Here is a 21,200-nt window from a genome sequence, read left to right as displayed (position 1 = left end):
AATTCATTATAAAAGGGGCGGCAAATTTAATTTTTGGCCCCGAGCGGCAAAACACCTCGCGCCGCCACTGTGCAGCAGGGTTCCATTGGCCAAAGGGGTAGCGAATCGCCTGGTGGTCGCTATGGGGATACTACTCGCACACTCTCCAGCCCATTTTCGCCGTCAGTCAAGGAATACAGAATATGGCGGAATTCGGTGCCGTTTCGTGAGCCAATAAGCTCCCAGTTTTTTCACGAGGAGCCATTTAGCTCCTCGCTTCGCCGCGATCTACTCGTTGTAGTCCTCAGCGATTGACCTAGTCTCCACAATGAGTCGACAGGTAGATATCGAGGTCTGCCGTCAATTTTCACTACAAGAAAATATTCTCACAAGATAACTTTTGCAAATGAAACTTTGAGAATTCCATTCAAAATATGAGGCATATTTTTGTTGAACATATTCAATTTTTTCAAATTTCTTCAACATGTTTCGGGGGGCGGGTTGACCCCAATCCCCCCCCCCCGCTACTACGCCGCTGGCTAATACTGTTACGTTGCTTCAAGTAAGCACTTCGATAGTAGGTGACCAAAAAATAACATATCGCGATAACATGAGTCACATCACTCCACGTGTCTAATTCGAAAGTAAACTCAAGAATAAAATATCCCAAAAATGTGCATGTAAATTACGAAAATCATGACTGAGATTCTGAAATTATGAACATAAATCATACTATTCGTGACGAAAACATCGAAAATCGTTGGTAAAACCCTGAAATCATGAACATAAAACACTCTACTCGTGACTAAAATATCACGATGATGTGAAGAGAAATTATGAAAATTGCGACCAAGATTCTAAAATCATGAACATAAAACGCTATTCTGGCAGAAAAATCAGACATCAAACTCATGACGGTGACGTTATGAGAAATTACGAAAATCGCGAATAATAGCTCCTAGAATCATGAACGTTTAACTGTGTACACCCCAAATTATGAACCAGAATTACCAGAAAAGCTTAACATATCCAGGAAACAACCACAGTAACTCAACCAAACATTCGAATGTAACGCAATGTATATATTCGGGGTGAACAAGTTTTTTGTAAACAAAAACAGTTTCATACTTACGAGGTTTGTTATTTATAATTTCAAGAACATGATCACGGTTTTCGAAATCGTTCAGCTCACGAAATCGTGATCTTTGTTTCATGATTTTTGAACCGATTTTTTTCGTAAAGTCGCAGCCGGTCTAAGGAGCAAATGTCATCAATAGACTTAGACTCGCGTGGAGGCATGAGATCGGAGACTTGCGAGAACCATGTTATTTCACCGTTTGACGGCCACATGACTCAACTGTTCTGAAAGCTCAAAATTACTAGCGTACTCAAGCTAGCGCAGAATGATTGCAACATTCCATACAACAACTCTCGGTCACCTCTATGCGAAGATGGCACAATTCTCCATTCCCAATACACTCAGATTGAGAAACTCAGGTCATGCGGAAAATGCTCCCAATTTGTCTTACCCGCGCTACGAATGCAAATGCGAAGAGTCAATCAAAATGTAAATTTTTTTCATCAGCATTTCACTTCACTTTTCGATGGGTGCGTATGACACCTGTTGGCGGACGGGATAAAAACACACACACCTTATTTAAGCTTGGTTTGATTCGAAGAATGCTCTTTCGAAAAAAAATCACAACCATCAGAGCCAGATTTCACCCTACCCTAACCAGAGTGGTGTCACGAAAACGGAGTCGCGTTCTGAATCATAATTCGGTGTTTCTGAACACGTAACCGATTCACTTTGATTCTAAGCTCTGCTCTCGAAGGGATGTTTGTTGTAACAGCAGCCCAAAGCATAAAATCAATCAACCATCATCAAGTCAATAGGTACCAGGGTATTATTTATGCCACTGAAAAATGCTGCTTTGATCAACTTTAACATGCTGAAGGGACATTGCTACAGAAGAAGGTGAAATGTTTGAGGTGTAGAACTATCGAGACTAATGGGGGTGATGACAAGGGTCGGAATTAGCATAATATAACTCCGCATCGGAAGCAATTTTGTCTATCTGTTAGTAGAAGCTCTCATAGCAAATATTCGTTTATACTCAGCGTTGCACTTGGCAGCTTTCGATTGAGGAAAATATTACCGTCTAATACTATGAATGGGGGAAAAGTGCATCGCAAAAAGTTAACTAAAGCCCGATAGCCTCGATACAACTGGTTACGCTTTAACAAACTAGCAAAGTTTGCTTTTGAAGTTTGCACAATAAATAATGTTTCGGTATACTCTCTCAATGGGAATTTCAATTTCAAAAGCAATTCAAACTGGGGCTTTGATGTGTGAAAAAAAACAGTAAGCGCTACTGCCGTTGGTACGCTTTTAGAAGAGAATTTTTCCACTACAGGCGACCGCACTGACGGTTTAATCTTTTTTTTACCGGGATTGGCGTGAGAGCATAGAGTAAGTGAAGGTAGTCCACTCCACACTACAATTTACGTTTCTCTGGTATAAACTGAAAGAATTTAGAAGCGAATGTAAAGCCCTTTCATAGATAAGCAAACAAAGCTTCGAAGCTTGTAGGTTAGTCCAATTTTGGAATATCAAATGGTTCAGTTTACTGGAATTACTAAATTCTTCGTGATTATCCATTACAAAAAGAAGATCCAGAATAAGATTGCTATTATAAGGTAATAATTTTTGTTTAAATATGCCGATTGCTATAACTAAAATTAAATGAATTATTGAATGAATCAACTATTTAAAATCACAGTCAACTATTTAAAATCACTGTGGTGTGTTAACCTATTGTCAATAAAATCGACATTCCGAAAGCTCTTTTTTACATTATTGTTATTCCTAAGTAGTTTATAACCACCCTAATATAAACGGGAAAGCAATAATGTGCGGACTGCCGTATCGAAAAGTAACGTAGAATCTACGAGCGTTGCATGTACTTCCCGTACCGGCTCCTTTATGTGGGTGTTTGGCTGTAAATTATATTATAATAGTTATTTATACTTGTTTATACGTTCTCATTTTCAACTTGGCCTTTGGAAATGTATCCTGGAATCAGTAAACTAAAGCAGATTCCTGCCGGTGCTGTAGCAAAAGCATACACACACACATGGATGGGCCAAGTGGTGCAACTTTCCGCACGCCGTACCACCCACTCAGTAGATGTGGCAATTGAGCTATACCTGTTAGAAGCTGAAGGTGTTATTTTCCCACCGGGAAAATTGCTGCAACTGTTCGTGTTAACAATACTTGTGAAAGCATACATATCCTGTAGGATGCTGGAGGCGTTACGTGCTGTGCACACACAATGAACAACGCTTGATACATCGTCGCTTAACTATCGTGTAGAGTTTGTTTGCAGAAAATCGTTCATCCTACATGAGAAATTGGGTTTAATTTCTTTTTATTTTAACAGCAATGAAGCGTCGATTTCATACTAACAGCTTCACTAGTGGAGTATAGAATTGTTATATCACAATATACACAAAAAATTGAAAAGCAAGCGAAAATTAAGTTTATGAACAGCAGACACCGTGTTAGCATATTCTATAAAACTAACATCAACCACCAACAAAAATTCACGTTTTACTGTTCCAACTTTCACTTGATAGCAAAGTTTGGTTTAAAATAAAAAAATCGAGCAAAATTTACATATTTTTATGACAACACCAATTTTTGTTTTTCTAATTCCTTTTTGATTGGCATTTTGTTTCTATACATATATAGAACAGAAGGTTGCAAATATTGTCGAAAACAATCAAAATCTTTCTATTTAGTTGTTTTAGTTGAATATATCGTAAAATTTCAATAATTAACAAATTTTGCAATATGCAGTATGGTAATTATATTATATCTTTGGATATGCCAAGTTATATGTAGAATAAGTATGAAGTTTTTCGTAATGCTGGCTGATCAAATAGAAAAGAAATCAAAATTATGCTTTCCACTAGAAATTGTAATCGTCAATCAATTACCAACAATCCTTAAATACTTTTGGCTATATTGACGCTTTTAAGACTGCATTTCATAGAAAGATAACATTATGAGAAAAACAACTTATAACCCTTCAGGGTAACAATTTAGCCAAACAAATAATTCATTTTTTTTGGTTTTTGACGAAAGTGCTTACGACTTTTTGGTATATCAGCGAAGAAAACAGATCGAAATGGTCAGTTAAGCGAAAGCAGTTGCGTGCAAAAAATACTCCCAGAGTCGCGATTCGAACCTGCAACCCTTGGGATTTCTTATGCTATTCCTGGGATATAATACCGTCCTAAAAACAACACATGATTATCGCATTGGTGACAATGATCGTACCCTTGCTTGTAAAGTGAGATAACACACAACTGCTGCAGCCATATTTGATCTATTTATTTTCACCGCTAGATACCAACAAGTCATAAATAATGTATTGTCACTTACGCCAAAATCAAAAAAAAAATATTTGTTTAGTTCGAAAGCCAGGTTTGCTCCCGTCATACCTCTGTTAACTGGGAGATCAAAAATCGACAACTCAACTCACCATTTCGATCTGATTTCCCCGTTGGATATCACCAAAAAGTTTTTTAACAATTTAGCACTTAGTGGAAATATACCTATTTTTGAGTATACACTCCGTAGAACAAAAAATCGTTCTCATTTTTGCTGATTTTTATTGTTATATTGTTATTTTTTATAGTTTTTCAAAGCAATGGCTTTGCGCACAATAACAGCTGTAACAGTAACATTGCGTGTTACCAATGTATTACTGGTCAGAAATATTTTTTTCATTTCAATTTCCACCCCATTTCGTGGTATTTTCCAAAACCCGATATTTAAACTTTCACTCCTCAAAATAATTGCAGTTCTTCAAAAATATCGAAATTCCATTTTACACCGTATCCTCTTTCAACTTTTAGAATCATTTGATTTTTTCAAATCGGTTGAAAATTCGCAAAATTATAGTAATTTTTGTGAAAAAAGTCAAAACAGCGATTTTCACACTTTTTATTTTGTTCAAACCAATTTATGTATCTTGGATTCAATAAATTTCGTACTTTCACTTGCACAGCTGTTTTTGCAATTAAAATACGAAGAAAATGGTGTATTATACATTTCTTTTGTTTGCATTTTCACCTGCGAAAATTGCATACAAACGTGTGGGGTACATTTGTACCCCAGTGCAACGTTCTAGGATGGAAAACGCAAGTGCAACGTTCTAGGGTTAGTATCGAGTTAAACCAACCGAAATACAGGCTGAAATCTGCCCAAATATTAGCAGAAACCAGCCGGAATCACGGATACTGGGTAGGTAGGATAGTGAAATACAAAGTTTAAAATCGATGCGATGCTTTGTACCGATTCACATAGGATTAGTTCAAAACCTGATCAAAAGTCAAAAACTCGAATTAATTTATTATTGGTAAGTGATGTTTTATTGTGTAGTGTGATGATTTCTGCATCGTTCAAAAGATTTTACGTTACATTTTTTACGTTACATTTTATTAAGTTGATTTCCTGGTAGTTTCCGGTTGAATGAAGTATATCACATGAAAATTCTTGTTATAATAGTGAAATAAAATCTTCCGAATATTGCCCATTTATCATTTAAAACCACTTTGAAAATATTAGGCAATTTTTATCAAATTATATATTATTCAACATAGGGCGGAGTTATTACCATAGTTACGAGAAATCTTCTTTGTGATTTAATAAAGGAATGTTAAAAAAGGTGTGTTACGAGTTATTTTACAAAATAGATGGAATACACTAGTTTACAAGAAAAATGAAGTTTCAAGAAAAAGTATTTTTAGACTAATTTTGAGTCGCTGAACACGAAAACAATATTCATTTTTTTTGTTCAAAGAAGCGATTTTGCGATTTTCTCAAAAAACTCGTTTTTGAGCACTTTTTGTAGTTTTTAGTCAATATTTCGTGTCAAAATCATTCAATTAATTTAGTTAATATGTTTTTGAAAGGTGCCAATCTGCCATTTTCAAAAACATATAATATGTGTCGATCATATGTAAAATTTTTAGTGCTGCAAGCGACCAAAGCTTAAAAAAGTGTATTTTTGACCATTTTTAAAAGTTACTCATTTTTAAATGATTTTTTTACAGAAAAAACAATATTTTTTTAGACTTTTTAGAATCCAAAATGACAAAAAATATGTTTACGTATATTTTAAGCCAAATATCACTAACATCGGATGGAAAATGTTTATGCTATGGCACATTGAGCGAAATGGAAATTTTATGATTTTAGCGGACCCTGCCCTGGGACGGCGGTTAAGAGGGTGTAGCACTGGTCTCATAAGCCAGTCGAAAATATTCGAGTCCCTATCGGGAAGAATCCTCAGTGGGATCGTAGCACTAGCCGCGTAATATTCTGTGAACTGAGAATCTGCTGTGAAGCCTGTTGAAGCAAAAGGCGAAAATTCCTTTAATTCGTAAAATATGTACTCGAAAAACATAACTTTTCCAACGATATTTCCACATTTCAAAAAGAGCACTTAGTTGTACAATGAAATAATCAAAACCATTCAAATGCCGCAGGATGGATGAATGCAAGCTCGAAAAGACAGTACCCAATACAAACAATAACTATCAAGTATAGAAGATTATTTCAGCCGAAAGTATGATTGTGCGAAAAATAAAAAGTTACAGTTTTCACTCAGTGTTTCATACCATCTACATTTTTCTTCCGACTTTTGTGACCATTGGATTAAAATTTATGGAAAAAGATTATTTATCTGATTAGATTCTAAAAGAATTTGATTCTGTCTTTGATTTATTATAAAAAAAATTACTAGAAATATGCATTTTTTTAAAAAAGGTCAAACATTAGACTTTTTTTTATTTTGGTCGATTGTAATCATAATAAATGTACATTTTGATCTACGCATATTATACATTTTCGGAAAGGGCGCATCAATACCTTTCGAACTGTTTCGATCGGATCCTATGTGAACAAGATATTGAGAAATAACTAAAATAGTGCCCAAAACTCCTTTTTCAAAGAAATCTTAAAAATGCTTCTTTGAAAAAAACTTGGTTTTCGTATTCAGCGATCCTAAATTAACTGAGGAAACATCTTTCTTCTTAGCTTATCGCGATTACTTGATTACTTAAAATTGTTAAAATCTGTCAAATTAGATTCTGAAAATATGAAAAATTATTTTTCTGTGATAAAAAATAGAGCAAAAACAAAAAAGCGGAAGCAAAAGAAAAGCTTTTTCTTAACTCGAACTTCTTTGAAAATGAAATAGAGTATTATTTTCGTATTCAGCGACCCAAAATTAATCTAGAAAACACTTTTTCTCGTAACTTCATTTTTCTTGTAAACTAGTGTAATCCTATTTACGACCAAAAGAGATATGTAAAAAACAGAACAATTTTCACTCGGTGCCTAATAACATCACCAGTTTTTGTCGGATTTTCGTGATCTTAGGCTTAAAATTCACGTGAGAATTTTGTTTGTCACATAAACCTTTAAAAAAATTTTTTTTGCTGGTTTATTTTTTTATGAAAAATCTACTAAAAATTTGTAATTTTACCATACACTACTTTTTTTGACTTTGGTTGCTCTTAACCCTAAATTGTTGATATTTTATCCTAACATATTATACATTTTTGGAATAAGCATATCAATACCTTTCGAACGGTGAGTCGTTTGTGTTAATCTGAAGATTTTTTCCTGAGATATTGACCAAAAACTGCAAAAAGTGCTCAAAAACACCTTTTTCAAAAAATCACAAATACGATTCTTTGAAAAAGAAAATGGATATGATTTTCGTGCTCAGCGACCCAAAATTGACTTGGAAAACACCTTTTTTTTAACTTCATGCAATTAACCCAAAATTTGTAAACTAGTGATATTTAAGGTCGTTAAACTTTTCTGGCCTCCAACAACAAATCATAAACATTGGTAAATGATTTCAATTAGAAATGGAAGGCAACCATTTATAAGAAGCAATATTTCCTTAAAATACAAAAACGTTCACAAAATATTTTAATTCGACTTCTTGGACTAAATCAGCACTTTAGAAAATTGGTCGACCTCATCAAATTTTTCAAAAATTTTAAGCGAAGATATCGCCAAACTTGAAATTCCATTGTTGAACTAACTTTCGTTTCTCAAAAGTGCTAACGCCGATAACGAGCTTCTAGGAATGCTGCTGCCTCGTGTTTGATCAAGAAATTCACAAAAAGTCCATCTGAAGCGCTAAAAATCCGCAAATAAGCTGAGAAGATGCTCTGGAAATCATCGTTTCACCGACATCGATAGCTCCAAGAGTTTCGTCCAGAAATGGAACCGGTTCGATTAGTTACTAAAATTTTCTCTGTTTTGGATGCTATTATAAAAACAACGTTAGTACCTAGAAATATTAACCCATTCATGCCCATGTTGATTGTGGACAACAACGTTTTTAAACAGCTATAACTTTTGATTGAGGCAAGATTTTCTTACAAACACAAGTATGGCTTATAAATGTGACTATTGCCTTTCATTTGAGTATTGACAGTTATAAGGATCAGCTCTAGAACATAAGTTATTGCAATTAGTCTGATTGGATTACGATGAAGCAGTGCTACCAGAGACAGTTCACATTGACGACTAAAAATGAATTTATCATATATCTTCATTATGTTGCAATATTATTGAAAACTGATGAAACCTATCAATTTAGACTGTCTTTGGCTACGTTTTCCTCGCAATTGGACTATTGCAAAAAATTAGAAGAATTGTATTGAGCATTGGAAGGTAAAAATTGAGCAGCTTCTAGCACTGCGAGAAAAGCACCAATCTTTAAGAAAAAAGGCTTTTCGTTTTGCTTGACCCTACCGTTTTCAAGGAGAAATAGTTTTGAAACTCTACATACGCTAGAAAAAAGGTAGGCATGAAAGGGTTAATTTCGTACCATATTTGTTTCTAAATCCTATTTTTTCTTTGTATCAGTGCTCCTTCTTTGAAATTTTACATCCAAACCGTAAACAAAGATTCTCAAACAAAGAGCAAGAAAGGTGAATCGGTGCCGCGAATCTGCTCGCCATAGTCAACAGAATTATAGCAGAATTCTACATTTTAAATATTTTGGATTGTGTCTTGACGGATATCTACCGGCTGTCAGATTTTCTTCCAAGTAGACTACAGCTGATTAATGAGTTACAGTAACAATTTTAGTTTTATGATATGCTAGAAGTGCAATCTAAGCTTCTTGGCTTCTCTATGCTATTTCCATGTGAGAAAAATAAATTGGAGAGAAATAACGAGGTATTACCGAAAGATAAAAAGAGACATCGGATGATACAATTTAAAGAATAAAATGTACTAGTGGCTTTGTTTTTTGTACTCTGTTTGAGAGTGAGACTACGGTACAGTTGTAGTTGCCGAAACTGCGAGCTGGACCAGACTGAATAAAACGCAGTTTTAATGAATAAAATTAGGCTGAGAGAAGGAAAACCACGACAAGTTTTCCTCGACATCCCAGGACACCACGACAGTCAGTTAAAACCAGGACGCATGGTCACCCTATATATTATCTCTAACCCGGTTCCCGATAAATATAAAAATGAATTACGTACCAAATATTCAGAGAGCACAGTCGGAACTTAGGAATATGACTACTGTGTCCACTTTGGAAGAGTAAGGGGGCGTGTGGTATAGTGGGCAAAAAATGGACTTCTTTTTCATTCGCTTTATTGTTACTAACTCGGTGGCCACGTCGAACTTCTTTTGTTTTAAACAGCCATGCATTCCTAGCACGTATTTGCTGTAACACATGCAGATCTCAATCTATTGCAAACAATTTTCGCAAAACTGATAGCGATAAAAATACAGTGTAGCAGTACACTCTAAACTAATTCTACCCAGGTTTTCATGAGAAAATACCCAATGGGTTATTTTCCACAGCGTTTTTCCGTGATGCAATTTAACGTGAGACACCCTATAATATCGTTTTTCCGATACCGCGTTTCTCAAATTGGCGAGCACGATAACTCAAAAACTAATCAACGAATTGTCTTGATTTTTGTATGAGAATGCACAATAGATATATAGCCTGTCGATGAACTATACAAAACTGAATAAACAATTATTTTGACGAAAAGTGAGCGAATTTTACAGTAAAATATGAGATTTTTCAGTTTTTATGAAGCCATTTCCCGAAATTTGCACATTTTTCGATTTTTTTAGTTCATCGAGTAACTATAAGTCTAAGTTTTACGAATCCTATTGAATTTTGTGTGTCAGACAATTTTATTAAGAGTTATCGTGTTCGCCGCGGCGCTCCTCGATGTGGAAATGGTTGGACGTCTACTCTTGGAACGCTCGTATGTGTGGCTCTATGCGACTGAAAATATTTTTTTTCTTTTAAACCATGAATGTATAAATAGATCTTAACATTGTACAAAAAATCCATTTTTGCCTTGCTTTCAAAATCGTAAAATAAAATAACTTTCAGTTTGAGCAGTTTACACCAAACGCTTCCCGTAAACATTTCTATAAAAGTATATGCATACGTATTCTAATTAGGTAATACCTTTATGAAAATATTTAAGAGATTGTGCTGCTTCGGTGGTGGCTAACGTGAATTAAATTGTATGGGAAAGACATATAAAGTTGACGTTTTGGAGAAGCTATAATAATGTAGTTGCAAAAAATAACACATTTGATGCAGAAAAAATCTGGAAACAGGTTGTAGAAGTTGTTTTAATTACTTATTATTATGTTTTCTAATCAAATAAAAAAAAACTGTCATACATTCTACCCATTAGTTTCCATCAAGAAAAAATCTGAAACTCGCAGTCGTTTTGACAGTAGAATATTTTCTCTCAGAATTTCAGCGCAATTGTAACAATCAATTCGAGAACCGATTCATCCAGTATGGGTTGTTGCATTTGGGCTGGAATTCCAACATAAATCAGACCACATTCCGAATCTCATTCTGGATGTGTTTACTGGGAAGAGGTTATTTTATATGGCGCCATCAGTCTTCCCATGAACATCGACAGGCGCCATCAGTCTTCCCATGAACATCGACAGGTTTGCACCTGTGTACACAATTTCGTTCACGCAACCTCAAACATTCCTTGCCTTTGTGGCCTGACAGGAGAGGTGTCAGGTGGAAGTTCATCTCTCCGTGCTTTTAATTGACCCACGGAAACAGATTTGGAAGGTAGGTAGGTCTCTCTTCCTTTCTCCGTATTGTCTTATTCCTGCTGCCACGTCGTCATCGAATCGATTATCACCATCCTCCTTACGTTTCCGGTGTTCTTTCGATTGTAGCACTCGATATCCTCCACCGGGTGATGCAACTGGTAATCACCCAGGCGATGACGTAAGCTGCCTACGACGATATTGTTCTGTACGCGCTCGCCACTCGTACGACCGTCAGCCGGAGCGTCCTGCTCAGCTTTTCACGGTTCCGCTTGGTTTCCAGCAGTGCACCCCAGGAAGGAACCCCATATTGCAGACTAGATAGCAGACATCTCGTGCTGCTTCTCGGGGCGCTGATGTCTGGCATGATCCTCGCTATTGCGCTCGTTGCCATCGCCGATTTTTCTCGGGCGTCGTCGAGGTGATTGATGAAGCTCAATCGGTCGTCGATTATCACTCTCAATTGCTTCAGTGTACGCTTGGATGCAATCACGTGCCCTCCGACGTCGATCTGCATCCTCTGAACCCCTTTGCTGACCAACAACACCTCCGTCTTGTGGTGGGCAATCGGCAGCTTGACCCCGTTCATCCAGTTCTTGGTCGGGTCAATTGTCTCCGTCACCACATCTTCATTCCATCTAGTGTCTCACCCATCACCGTTAGTGACGCCGTCAGCGTAACCAACGATTTCCTGGGCAGCCACAGTGTCAAGACCCCATACATCCAATTTCAAAAAGTTGAACCGACAATGGAGCCCCGAGCACTCTACTCTTAAAGTAGCTCTTCAGGACCTGGCATGGTTATTCTATTCAGCGCTGCGGCGATGGCTTCCCAGCTGGCCGTTTGGTATTCCATCCGGACCTGGGGTTTCTTTGATTTTAGTCGTATCGACGCTTCTTTGAGCTCGTCGTTAGTCACTTGCCACTCGTCTGTGTTTGCTCCTTCTTCTTAGCCGTACGGTGTCGGTAGTTGGATCGTGCTTCGGGATGAGACTCTCAACGATTATCTTTAGCTTACCAGGGCACATTTCAGCTGGCATCGACGGGTCGTCATCTTCGCCTTCACGACTCGGTACGCGTCCCCCAGGGATTGGCGTCTACTTCTCAGCACAGCCCCCTTTTTAAAGTGGCCCGGCTTCTAGAAACGTCGCCAGCTTTCTACATGTCTAAAGTTTTCGCGGCATTGTAACGTCACAAGCCGTCACAATCCTTCTTGTTAGATCAGCCGCATCAATGTTCTTGATCCCGCTGTCCTGCCGAAATGCCTCAAGAAAGAGGTCTTTGTTGAAGGCTTTCGTCTTCCACTTTAGCCTGCCGGTCGTTGTTGTCCGTGCTGCAGCAGGGTACCGTTGGCCAATGCGGAATCGCCTGAGATGGTCGCTATGGGGATGCGTCTCGCACACTGTCCAGTCCAAGTTCGCCGTCAAAGAAGGACTACAGAATGTGGCGGAATATCTCTCTCGGCACCTATGTCCGTTTTGTGAACCAATTAGCTCCCAGTTTTGTCACGATACCAGGAAGGAAGCTCCCTACTTCGCCGTGATCGGCTGTACACGGACTAAGTCAAGTAAACACGATTTCCAAACATCAATCTCGTTTTCTTGACATTGTCTTCGTCAATGAGAATGCTTTGCCTGAGTGTTCTGTGAGTGAAGCTTCCGGTGTGATCGTTCCTTTGGATAACTATCATCCCGCTTTAAAAATATCCATTTCCACCATTAGTTTACCACTATGTGAAGAAGCTTTAGCTGTAAATTGTCATAATTTTCGCAAAACTGATCTAGTAGTTCTACGCCGCTCACTATTGCTGATAGACCGTAGTGTACTACTTGATCAAGTGGATGTAGATGCTGCAGTTGATCTCTATAATCGATTACTCCTTAACTCTGTTCCAAATTATCAACCTCCCAGGAAGAGTCCCTGGTTGAACGCAATGCTTCGGAATCTGAAACGCATCAGTGTCAAAGCACTACGTGCGTACACAATTCGACGATGCCCTACTCTCAAGCGCTTTTCCGCAATAGCCAGTAATGAGTACCGCTGTTACAATAAATTGTTGTACAATTGTTGTGAACCGCATCCAACAAAACTTACGACGAAATCCGAAGGGCTTCTGGACTTTTGTTACTACGAAGAAAAAGGCAACTAGGATGGTCTACAATGGCAAAGCAGCGACTACGACGGCGACAAAGTGCTTCCTATTTGCAGCTACTTCTCGAGTGTCTTCACGACTGATGCGCCAATTGCCATCGAGCTCGACAACGCGTCTCGTGATGTTTCCGTTGGTGCGGTAGATATGGATGTATTCACCATTTCAGAACAATCGGTTCTCTCTGCAATACAAAAAACGAAATCATCTTATGCTCCAGGACTAAGTGCTATGCCTTCAGCTGTTCTGAAAAAATGTTCCAATATTTTAGAGGTTCCACTGTCACTGATTGGAAGTGTTCAGTCATGTTTCCGGTACACAAGAAAGGTGACAAAAGTAACATCGAGAACTACCGGGGAATCACTTCGCTGTGAGTCGAGTCAAAAATTTTCGAATCGCTTATCAACGAGGTGCTGTTTTCTGCTAGTAAACATTACATAAGCACTTGTCAGAACGGATTCTTTCCCGGTCGATCGGTGGAGACGAACCTGGTCTCCTTCACATCCTTCTGTGCAGAACAAATGTCCAAACAACTGCAGGTGGACACGATCTACACTGATCTTAAGCTTGCGTTTGACACTGTTAACCAGTTTTCCCAAATGAACATCGAACACCATGTTCGCTCTAGTTCTGTGCTCATTCTACACCATCATTTCGTGTGCAAACTCGAACGCGCTAATGCGTACCAAAACACGAGCACATGTTCGTCTGCACAACCGGTGTTCGTACACACAAGTTCTTGATATTAGTTTTCTCTTTCTCTCATCCATCATCACTAGCATTGACTCATTCTGTTTTGTGTGTGCCTTTCTTATGTACGCACACGGTGTACGTACACCGTGTTTAAACCTAAGTTTGCACATCGTTCGCTTGGGTTCGGTGTTCGATGCGAACCTGTACCCAAAGGCAAAGCATGTTTGAGGTTGAGCGCGTGCACGAAATTTTGCACACGAGTGCAAACTTGTCGATGTTCATGGGAAGACTGCTGTTAACCATGAGATACTGCTAACGAAACTTGATAAAATTGGATGCTCTGCCCGATTCTGCCGTTGGCTTCGATCATACCTTGTTCGCCGTAAAGTCATTGTTCAAATTGGTGACAATGAATCTGAGTCCTTTTCCAACCATTCTGGAGTTCCTCAAGGTAGTACGCTTGGTCCGCTCCTGTTTTCACTGTTCGTGAATGATGTGGTTTTCGTCTTAATGCGTGGAGGGAAACTGTTCTTCGCCAACGACTTGAAAATATTTCTAGTTATAAGGAAAGAAGCCGATTGCCGTGAGCTTCACTTCTCAGCGATCATTGACAAAGCTAATCGTCCACTAGGTTTTATGTTCAAAATATCCAACGAATTCCGGGATCCTTTGTGCTTCAAAGCTTTATATTGTTCACTGGTGCGCTCACAGTTGGAATTCGAAAATGTCGTCTGGTGCCCCTACCATGCAACTTGGAGCCAAAGAATTGAAGCCGTCCAGCGCAGATTCATAAGATATGCGTTACGTCAATTGCCTTGGAATGATCCGCTGAACGTGCCACCATACGAAGACCGTTGTCAATTACTAGGACTGCACACTTTAGAAGATCGTAGACACGCATCGCAAGCTACCTTCGTATCTAAGCTTATTCTCACCGAATATGATGTTCCCGATCTCCTATCACAAATTAACCTCTATACACCAACCCGTGTCCCTCGTCCTCGAACACTGCTGCAGACTGAAATTCGCAACACTAACTACGCTGCCAACAGCCCGATACTAGCAATGGTCCGTCGCTTCAACGATTTTACCGACATCTTCGACTTCGTCATTAGTTCTGCACAGTTGCGAAATCGTTTGTTATCACTTTAGGTTAGTTATTTGTAATTTCGTTCATTAAGACTCAATGTCAGTTGGACTTAAATTGTTAAATACATAAATACATAAAACCATAAATACATAAATACATAAATAAATAAACACATAAATACATAAATACATAAATACATAAATACATAAATACATAAATACATAAATACATAAATACATAAATACATAAATACATAAATACATAAATACATAAATACATAAATACATAAATACATAAATACATAAATACATAAATACATAAATACATAAATACATAAATACATAAATACATAAATACATAAATACATAAATACATAAATACATAAATACATAAATACATAAATACATAAATACATAAATACATAAATACATAAATACATAAATACATAAATACATAAATACATAAATACATAAATACATAAATACATAAATACATAAATACATAAATACATAAATACATAAATACATAAATACATAAATACATAAATACATAAATACATAAATACATAAATACATAAATACATAAATACATAAATACATAAATACATAAATACATAAATACATAAATTCATAAATACATAAACACATAAATACATAAATGAAACTTAGAGAAGTATTTAGTATTTAGTATTTAAAGTATAAGGCACATTTTTGTTCAACATATTCATATTTTTCAAATTTCATTAAAATATTCCGGGGGAGGGGTTTGTCCCCAAAACCCCCAGGCTACTACGCTACTGCAGAAACGACATAAACTTCTCAATTGACCGGGTTTAGCCATGGGTTAAAGGAGCATTAGATTCCAGTTGGATAATTGTGTTTTAATGAGACGATGTATTTGTAACAATCCAAGCGCGGCTGTGAAAAAACAATGTGTTTTTTATCCAATGACGTGATCATCGTCGCACCCAGATTTTAATTCACTAGATAATTTAATATGGATGTAATAATGGTAAACTCTTGTCCAACATGCCACATCACAATAGACGTGCTCATTATGAAGTGGAGGTATTTATATTCATTTTATATATATTATATATTCAATACAGATTTTAGCATTGGCGTGTATTATTCATGTGGTCATTGTCACAGTGTGATTAATGTATGAATAAACATAATTCAATTTAAAACTTGTGAAAAATTGTGATTGCGAAATTCAGTATGCTCAAACATCGAACGAACCCAAGTTTAACAAACAATTCAATCCAATTGTTGCGACTGATCCAAAAAGTGCGCCAAACATAATAACGAATTTCCATTGCAAAATAATTAAATATAAAACAACGAAAAAGTCCTCGATTCGAACAGCAGATGTGATGATAAGCAAGTACAAAAACGACATTCCTCAGTCACGTTCTTCACGAAAATCGAAAAACTTTTCGCCTAATAAAGTCTAGTTATTTAGGATGACAAAAAATGACATAAAATCTATCAAGGTCTCCGGTATCACGTTTTATACACAAAAAGCGAGCTGGCACTTTCCGATCCGTCGGAATTAGTCAGATAGCGTTCAAAGTGAAAATAACAAGCGGTACGTTCTTTCAAAAGGAAAAAGTTGTACAGCAGCAAGTGAAAACAAATCTATGGGGAAAATGCCACATAAAGTGTTTATTTTCTCTGCATTCTTCTCTCGAAACACATTTCACCCAACTGATTTATAGCGTTCGGAAAAATCCAGGTCAAGCAATTGGTGCAAGCAAGCGTTTCATCCCGGACAAGGCGAAGTCGTGGTTTCGTGTGAAAAAAAAGTTGTCACAAAAGCAAAAATGCGGATATATTTTCCTTGTAATAGCGGTCTCGCTTGACTCACGATATACAGTTGGTTTTGAAACATGTCATCTTAGCAGGAAATCTAGATGAACCTTTTTCAGCACAAAAATGATAAATTTCTGTCCCATTTACAGAACATTTAGACATACCGCTCGCCACGATCCAAAAGCATTTGTCGCCAATTTGAGGCATTCGGGCACAACAAAATAATTAAATGTTTTCAGACAGTGGAAAACTTTTTCAGCGCTGAGTAGAGAACGATAAGAAATCAAAAAAAACTCATCCCCGTAAAGTCCAAAATGATCGTCTACCCAACCGCCCATGGGGAAATGAAAAACGAAAGTTTGCTAATGACATACTTAACTCGATTAAATACTCCCCCACGTTCCGTGAGCTGTTGAGGTCCGGATGAAAATTGTTGCATAAAACATTAACCAACAGGCTATCCCTCAAGCAGAGGAAATTTCCCTCGTGTTCCCGTGTCACTGAAAAACGACTTGCCACAGTCAGACAGGGGTAGCTTTCCTTACCTCAACTTCATCAGAAGGCCGACGAAGTATGGTAATTCCAGCCCAGAATGAATAAGTAATTTACGGATTTTTGGCTAAAAGTGTAATTAGGATATTGTAAAAATAAGCATTAAAGCATATCAACTCAATTTCTAGGATTTGAACCTTTTTTTTCAAATCTACTTATATAATAAAATTTTTGACATAAAATTTTACAGCGAAAACTTACTTTATTAGCCCCCATGAAAAATTTAAATGTTACAACGAACATATTTTCCTCTCGAAGCACTAAAATTCATCTGCACAACTTTATCACGGCCACCACTCAAAAAACACACATACACACACAAACACGAAAAATTTCCCTCACTCTGCTAAGCTATCATTGTTTTTTTTATTCTGTACTTTCCTCAATGAGCTGTTGCCCTTTCTTCTCCACTCCAAACAGGTTGGCTGGGAGCTGCCAGCTGGTCGGTGTCTCTGTTCGCGGCAGTCATCGTGGTGGCCCTTTGCCGTCGAAAATCAACCCGCCTGACTGCGGTCCTCGGTGGCCTGGTGCTAGCCCTCGGTATCCTGTTTACGTCCTTCGCCACCCAGCTACACCAGGTAGCGTTCAGCTATGGTAAGTACCTCTGCCACGCCACGCCGGGGCTTCATTTGGGCGATAGAGCCAACCCTCGAAAAAACATGTTTTTTTTGACGGCAAGTAAAAATCCCAATTTAAATATTCACTCGCACCAGGCCATGTTGATGCTGAATAATGATGCTGCTGCTGTTTTCACCGCGGTGAAAACGGCAATCATTCCCCCGTGCGTTTTTTTCTATTTCCAGGAAAAAAAATCTCTTTCAAAGCTGTCAAGTGGGCTCGCGTGACTCGCGGCGTTTTCGCATTTGAAATGCCTATTGTTTCACAATCACCGGGCTATTGTGAATGGAAGCGCACTCTCGGTTCCGTTCGGTGCTAAATGAAAGTAAATCAAATCATAATTGAATGCCTTTGAATTGTTGAATGAGACAATTTTGTTTTCGAACATGAGTACCGGGAACGAAATGAATTTGCTCAGATTTTTTCTAAGAATACAAAGCGCGAGATACGATGATTTTCTTTTCTACTTTTTCTACTGTCTAGCGTTGTCTTCTTCAGAAAAAAGTGCGCCTAATGAATGGAGAAATTTAAGGCGACAGATGCGCTTTATCATGCGAGCGAAATAGAAAAATCCTAACTTCTCGACGACAAAAAATTATTTATCCATTATCAAACCAAGAATGTAGATGAGAACTGGAATGTTAAAAAATACGATGAATCCTCAAATTTATTCAACCGACGAAAGAGCAGTAGCGGAATTATTATTTAAACAACGACTTAATAAATCATTTGTATCCTCTATTGAAAAATCTATTGAAAAGATCTTCACGAAAATCAATCAGTAGTATTCTAACAATGCTCTGGTTGATTGTCAAGAAGATTGAATCTAAAATGTAGCAAAAAAGTGGCATTGTTGGTCTTCAAAAAAGCTGCTTTTAGAAACTTTCTCAGTTGAAGTTATTGTCATCTGAGAAGGAATATTCAAATAATCGGGTGTACCACATTAGGCATAAATACGTTGGGCATAACCGACGTTAGACATAAAGTACGTTAGGCATAATGGACGTTGGGTAAAAATTATCACGTGGAAGCATAACTTAACGGAACTTAGGCGGTTATGACCCTTGGTGGTAACAGCGTGAATGTTTTAACTTTGTTTTAAAGTTGTGGAAGCTGATCAAACTCGATCAACATTTTATTCTGCTTGAAGTAATCCTTGCTCAAATAAAAGAAGCAGACCGGCATGCGGAAACTTAGCTTACGCTAATTTCTCGACGTACAACCAATAAATTGCACACGACTAAAATAGGATCAACCCTCTTGTTTAAAATCAATTTCATTTGTATTAATGTATGTATAACGCACATTTGTTTATTTGTGGAGCAGGGAAAAGCCCGCTGGAGTGAAGCTCATTTTCGCCTCTTCTCCAGTAGGCATAAAACCTTCTCATCTTTTCATTGTCAACAGGCAATATGCTAACCCTAATGACAAAAAGCTAATTACTATATAATATACAGAATATAAATAATATACAATGATAGAACATACAAGTAAGTTCAGTACCTATCGACTATGTCTAACTCGAAAAGTGAAACTTGCTTAAGTACTACTTACAACATAATGCAAAAATTTTATAAACGAAAGCAACTAAACAATGGATATGACTTCAAAAAACTTTTTTTTTATGGTGGCTCGGGACAAATTAAAGTCGAAGGCATCAGAGTTGATTAACACTCGGAATACCAAGGGGGTAAAAAGTTACGCGGACTACCAAGGGGGTCTAAAAAAATGGGAACGCTTACTTTGACCGATCATATCTCCGCCGTTACATAATCGATTTTAAATCTGTCTTCACCAATAGAAAGATATGTCTTTTGTGAATACGTCATATTAAAAAATGGAAGAATAGAGTTGTCTACCGTAAGTTACAGTAAAAAGAGTATAACAAAGTCAGTGAGAAAAAAAATGGGAACGCTTCTTTGACTTGCCATATCTTAGCTGTTTGCTCACCAATTTTAATTCTTTCTTCACCATTGGATAGGTAAATCTTTTATAAAAACAGTGAACAAAGAATGATGGAAATCAAATTTGTATATCTGAAGTAATTGTAAAAACAGTAATTGAGAGTCAGTACAGACGATATGACTTTTTCTGTTCAAACAATCGTATCACGACCGTTTGTCAAACAATTTCAATTTTCCTTACACCAATGCAATCCTTAGAGCTTCTAGACTTGTAATATATGCAATAAATAGTAGATTTTCAAAAATTACTATACTTTTTCGAGTTTTTAGGAGATAGGATTTTTACAATGTACGTAGCATACGGTTGATTGAAATTCTTTGCGACTTGTTAGATTTATGGTTTGAAAATTACCTGTTTACTCAATAGTTCTACATATTATACATGGATATTATTATATCAAAATGATTGCACGAACGTGGAGAAACACATTATTGTATGTAAGTTACTAAATAATAGAGTGTGTTAGGACGATTCAGTAAATACGAAGAAGTTCAGAATTTTAAAATATTCGTCATATAACTTTAAATTTGAAGCGATGACCTATACATTTTAATACACCAGCATTGGTGTAAGGAAAATTGAAATTGGTTGACAAACGGTCGTGATACGATTGTTTGAACAGAAAAAGTCACATCGTCTGTACTGACTCTCAATTGCTGTTTTTACAATTACTTCAGATATGCAAATTTGATTTCCATCATTCTTTGTTCACTGTTTTTATAAAAGATTTACCTATCCAATGGTGAAGAAAGAATTAAAATTGGTGAGCAAACAGCTAAGATATGGCAAGTCAAAGAAGCGTTCCCATTTTTTTCTCACTGACTTTGTTATACTCTTTTTACTGTAACTTACGGTAGACAACTCTATTCTTCTATTTTTTTAATTCGACGTGTTCACAAAAGACATACCTTTATAGTGGTGAAGACAGATTTAAAATCGATTATGTAACAGCTGAGATATGACCGGTCAAAGTAAGCGTTCCCATTTTTTTACCCCCTTGGTATTCCGAGTGTTAAACATACGACTCATACTGGCAATGGGTTCGTTATGACCATAATTAGTTCTAGCAACAGGAAGGCGGAAAAAAGTATGGGATCGCAAAACACGACGATAGATGTTGAAGTTCAGCTGTTGAAGTAATGCGGAGCAGTCGATATTACCTTGAATAATATCGGAG

The 21,200-nt window shown here is 37.1% G+C and overlaps 1 protein-coding gene across 4 annotated transcripts in view; it reads left to right on the top strand.

The window, feature by feature from the left end:
• The window catches only part of LOC131686191 (monocarboxylate transporter 2-like), a 124,588-nt gene that overhangs the window by 57,029 nt on the left and 46,359 nt on the right, over positions 1–21,200 (top strand). For all 4 annotated transcript variants that reach the window (XM_058970424.1, XM_058970422.1, XM_058970423.1 and 1 more), the window contains exon 6: positions 17,861–18,034. In XM_058970424.1, coding sequence (XP_058826407.1) covers positions 17,861–18,034 — 174 coding nt within the window. The remainder of the gene's footprint in view (positions 1–17,860; positions 18,035–21,200) is intronic.

This window comes from Topomyia yanbarensis, chromosome 2 (assembly GCF_030247195.1).
Source record: "Topomyia yanbarensis strain Yona2022 chromosome 2, ASM3024719v1, whole genome shotgun sequence".
NCBI classification, from domain to species: Eukaryota; Metazoa; Arthropoda; class Insecta; order Diptera; family Culicidae; genus Topomyia; species Topomyia yanbarensis.
The sequence above is the reverse complement of the archived record's forward strand: the minus strand, read 5'-3'. Positions and strand labels throughout refer to the sequence as shown.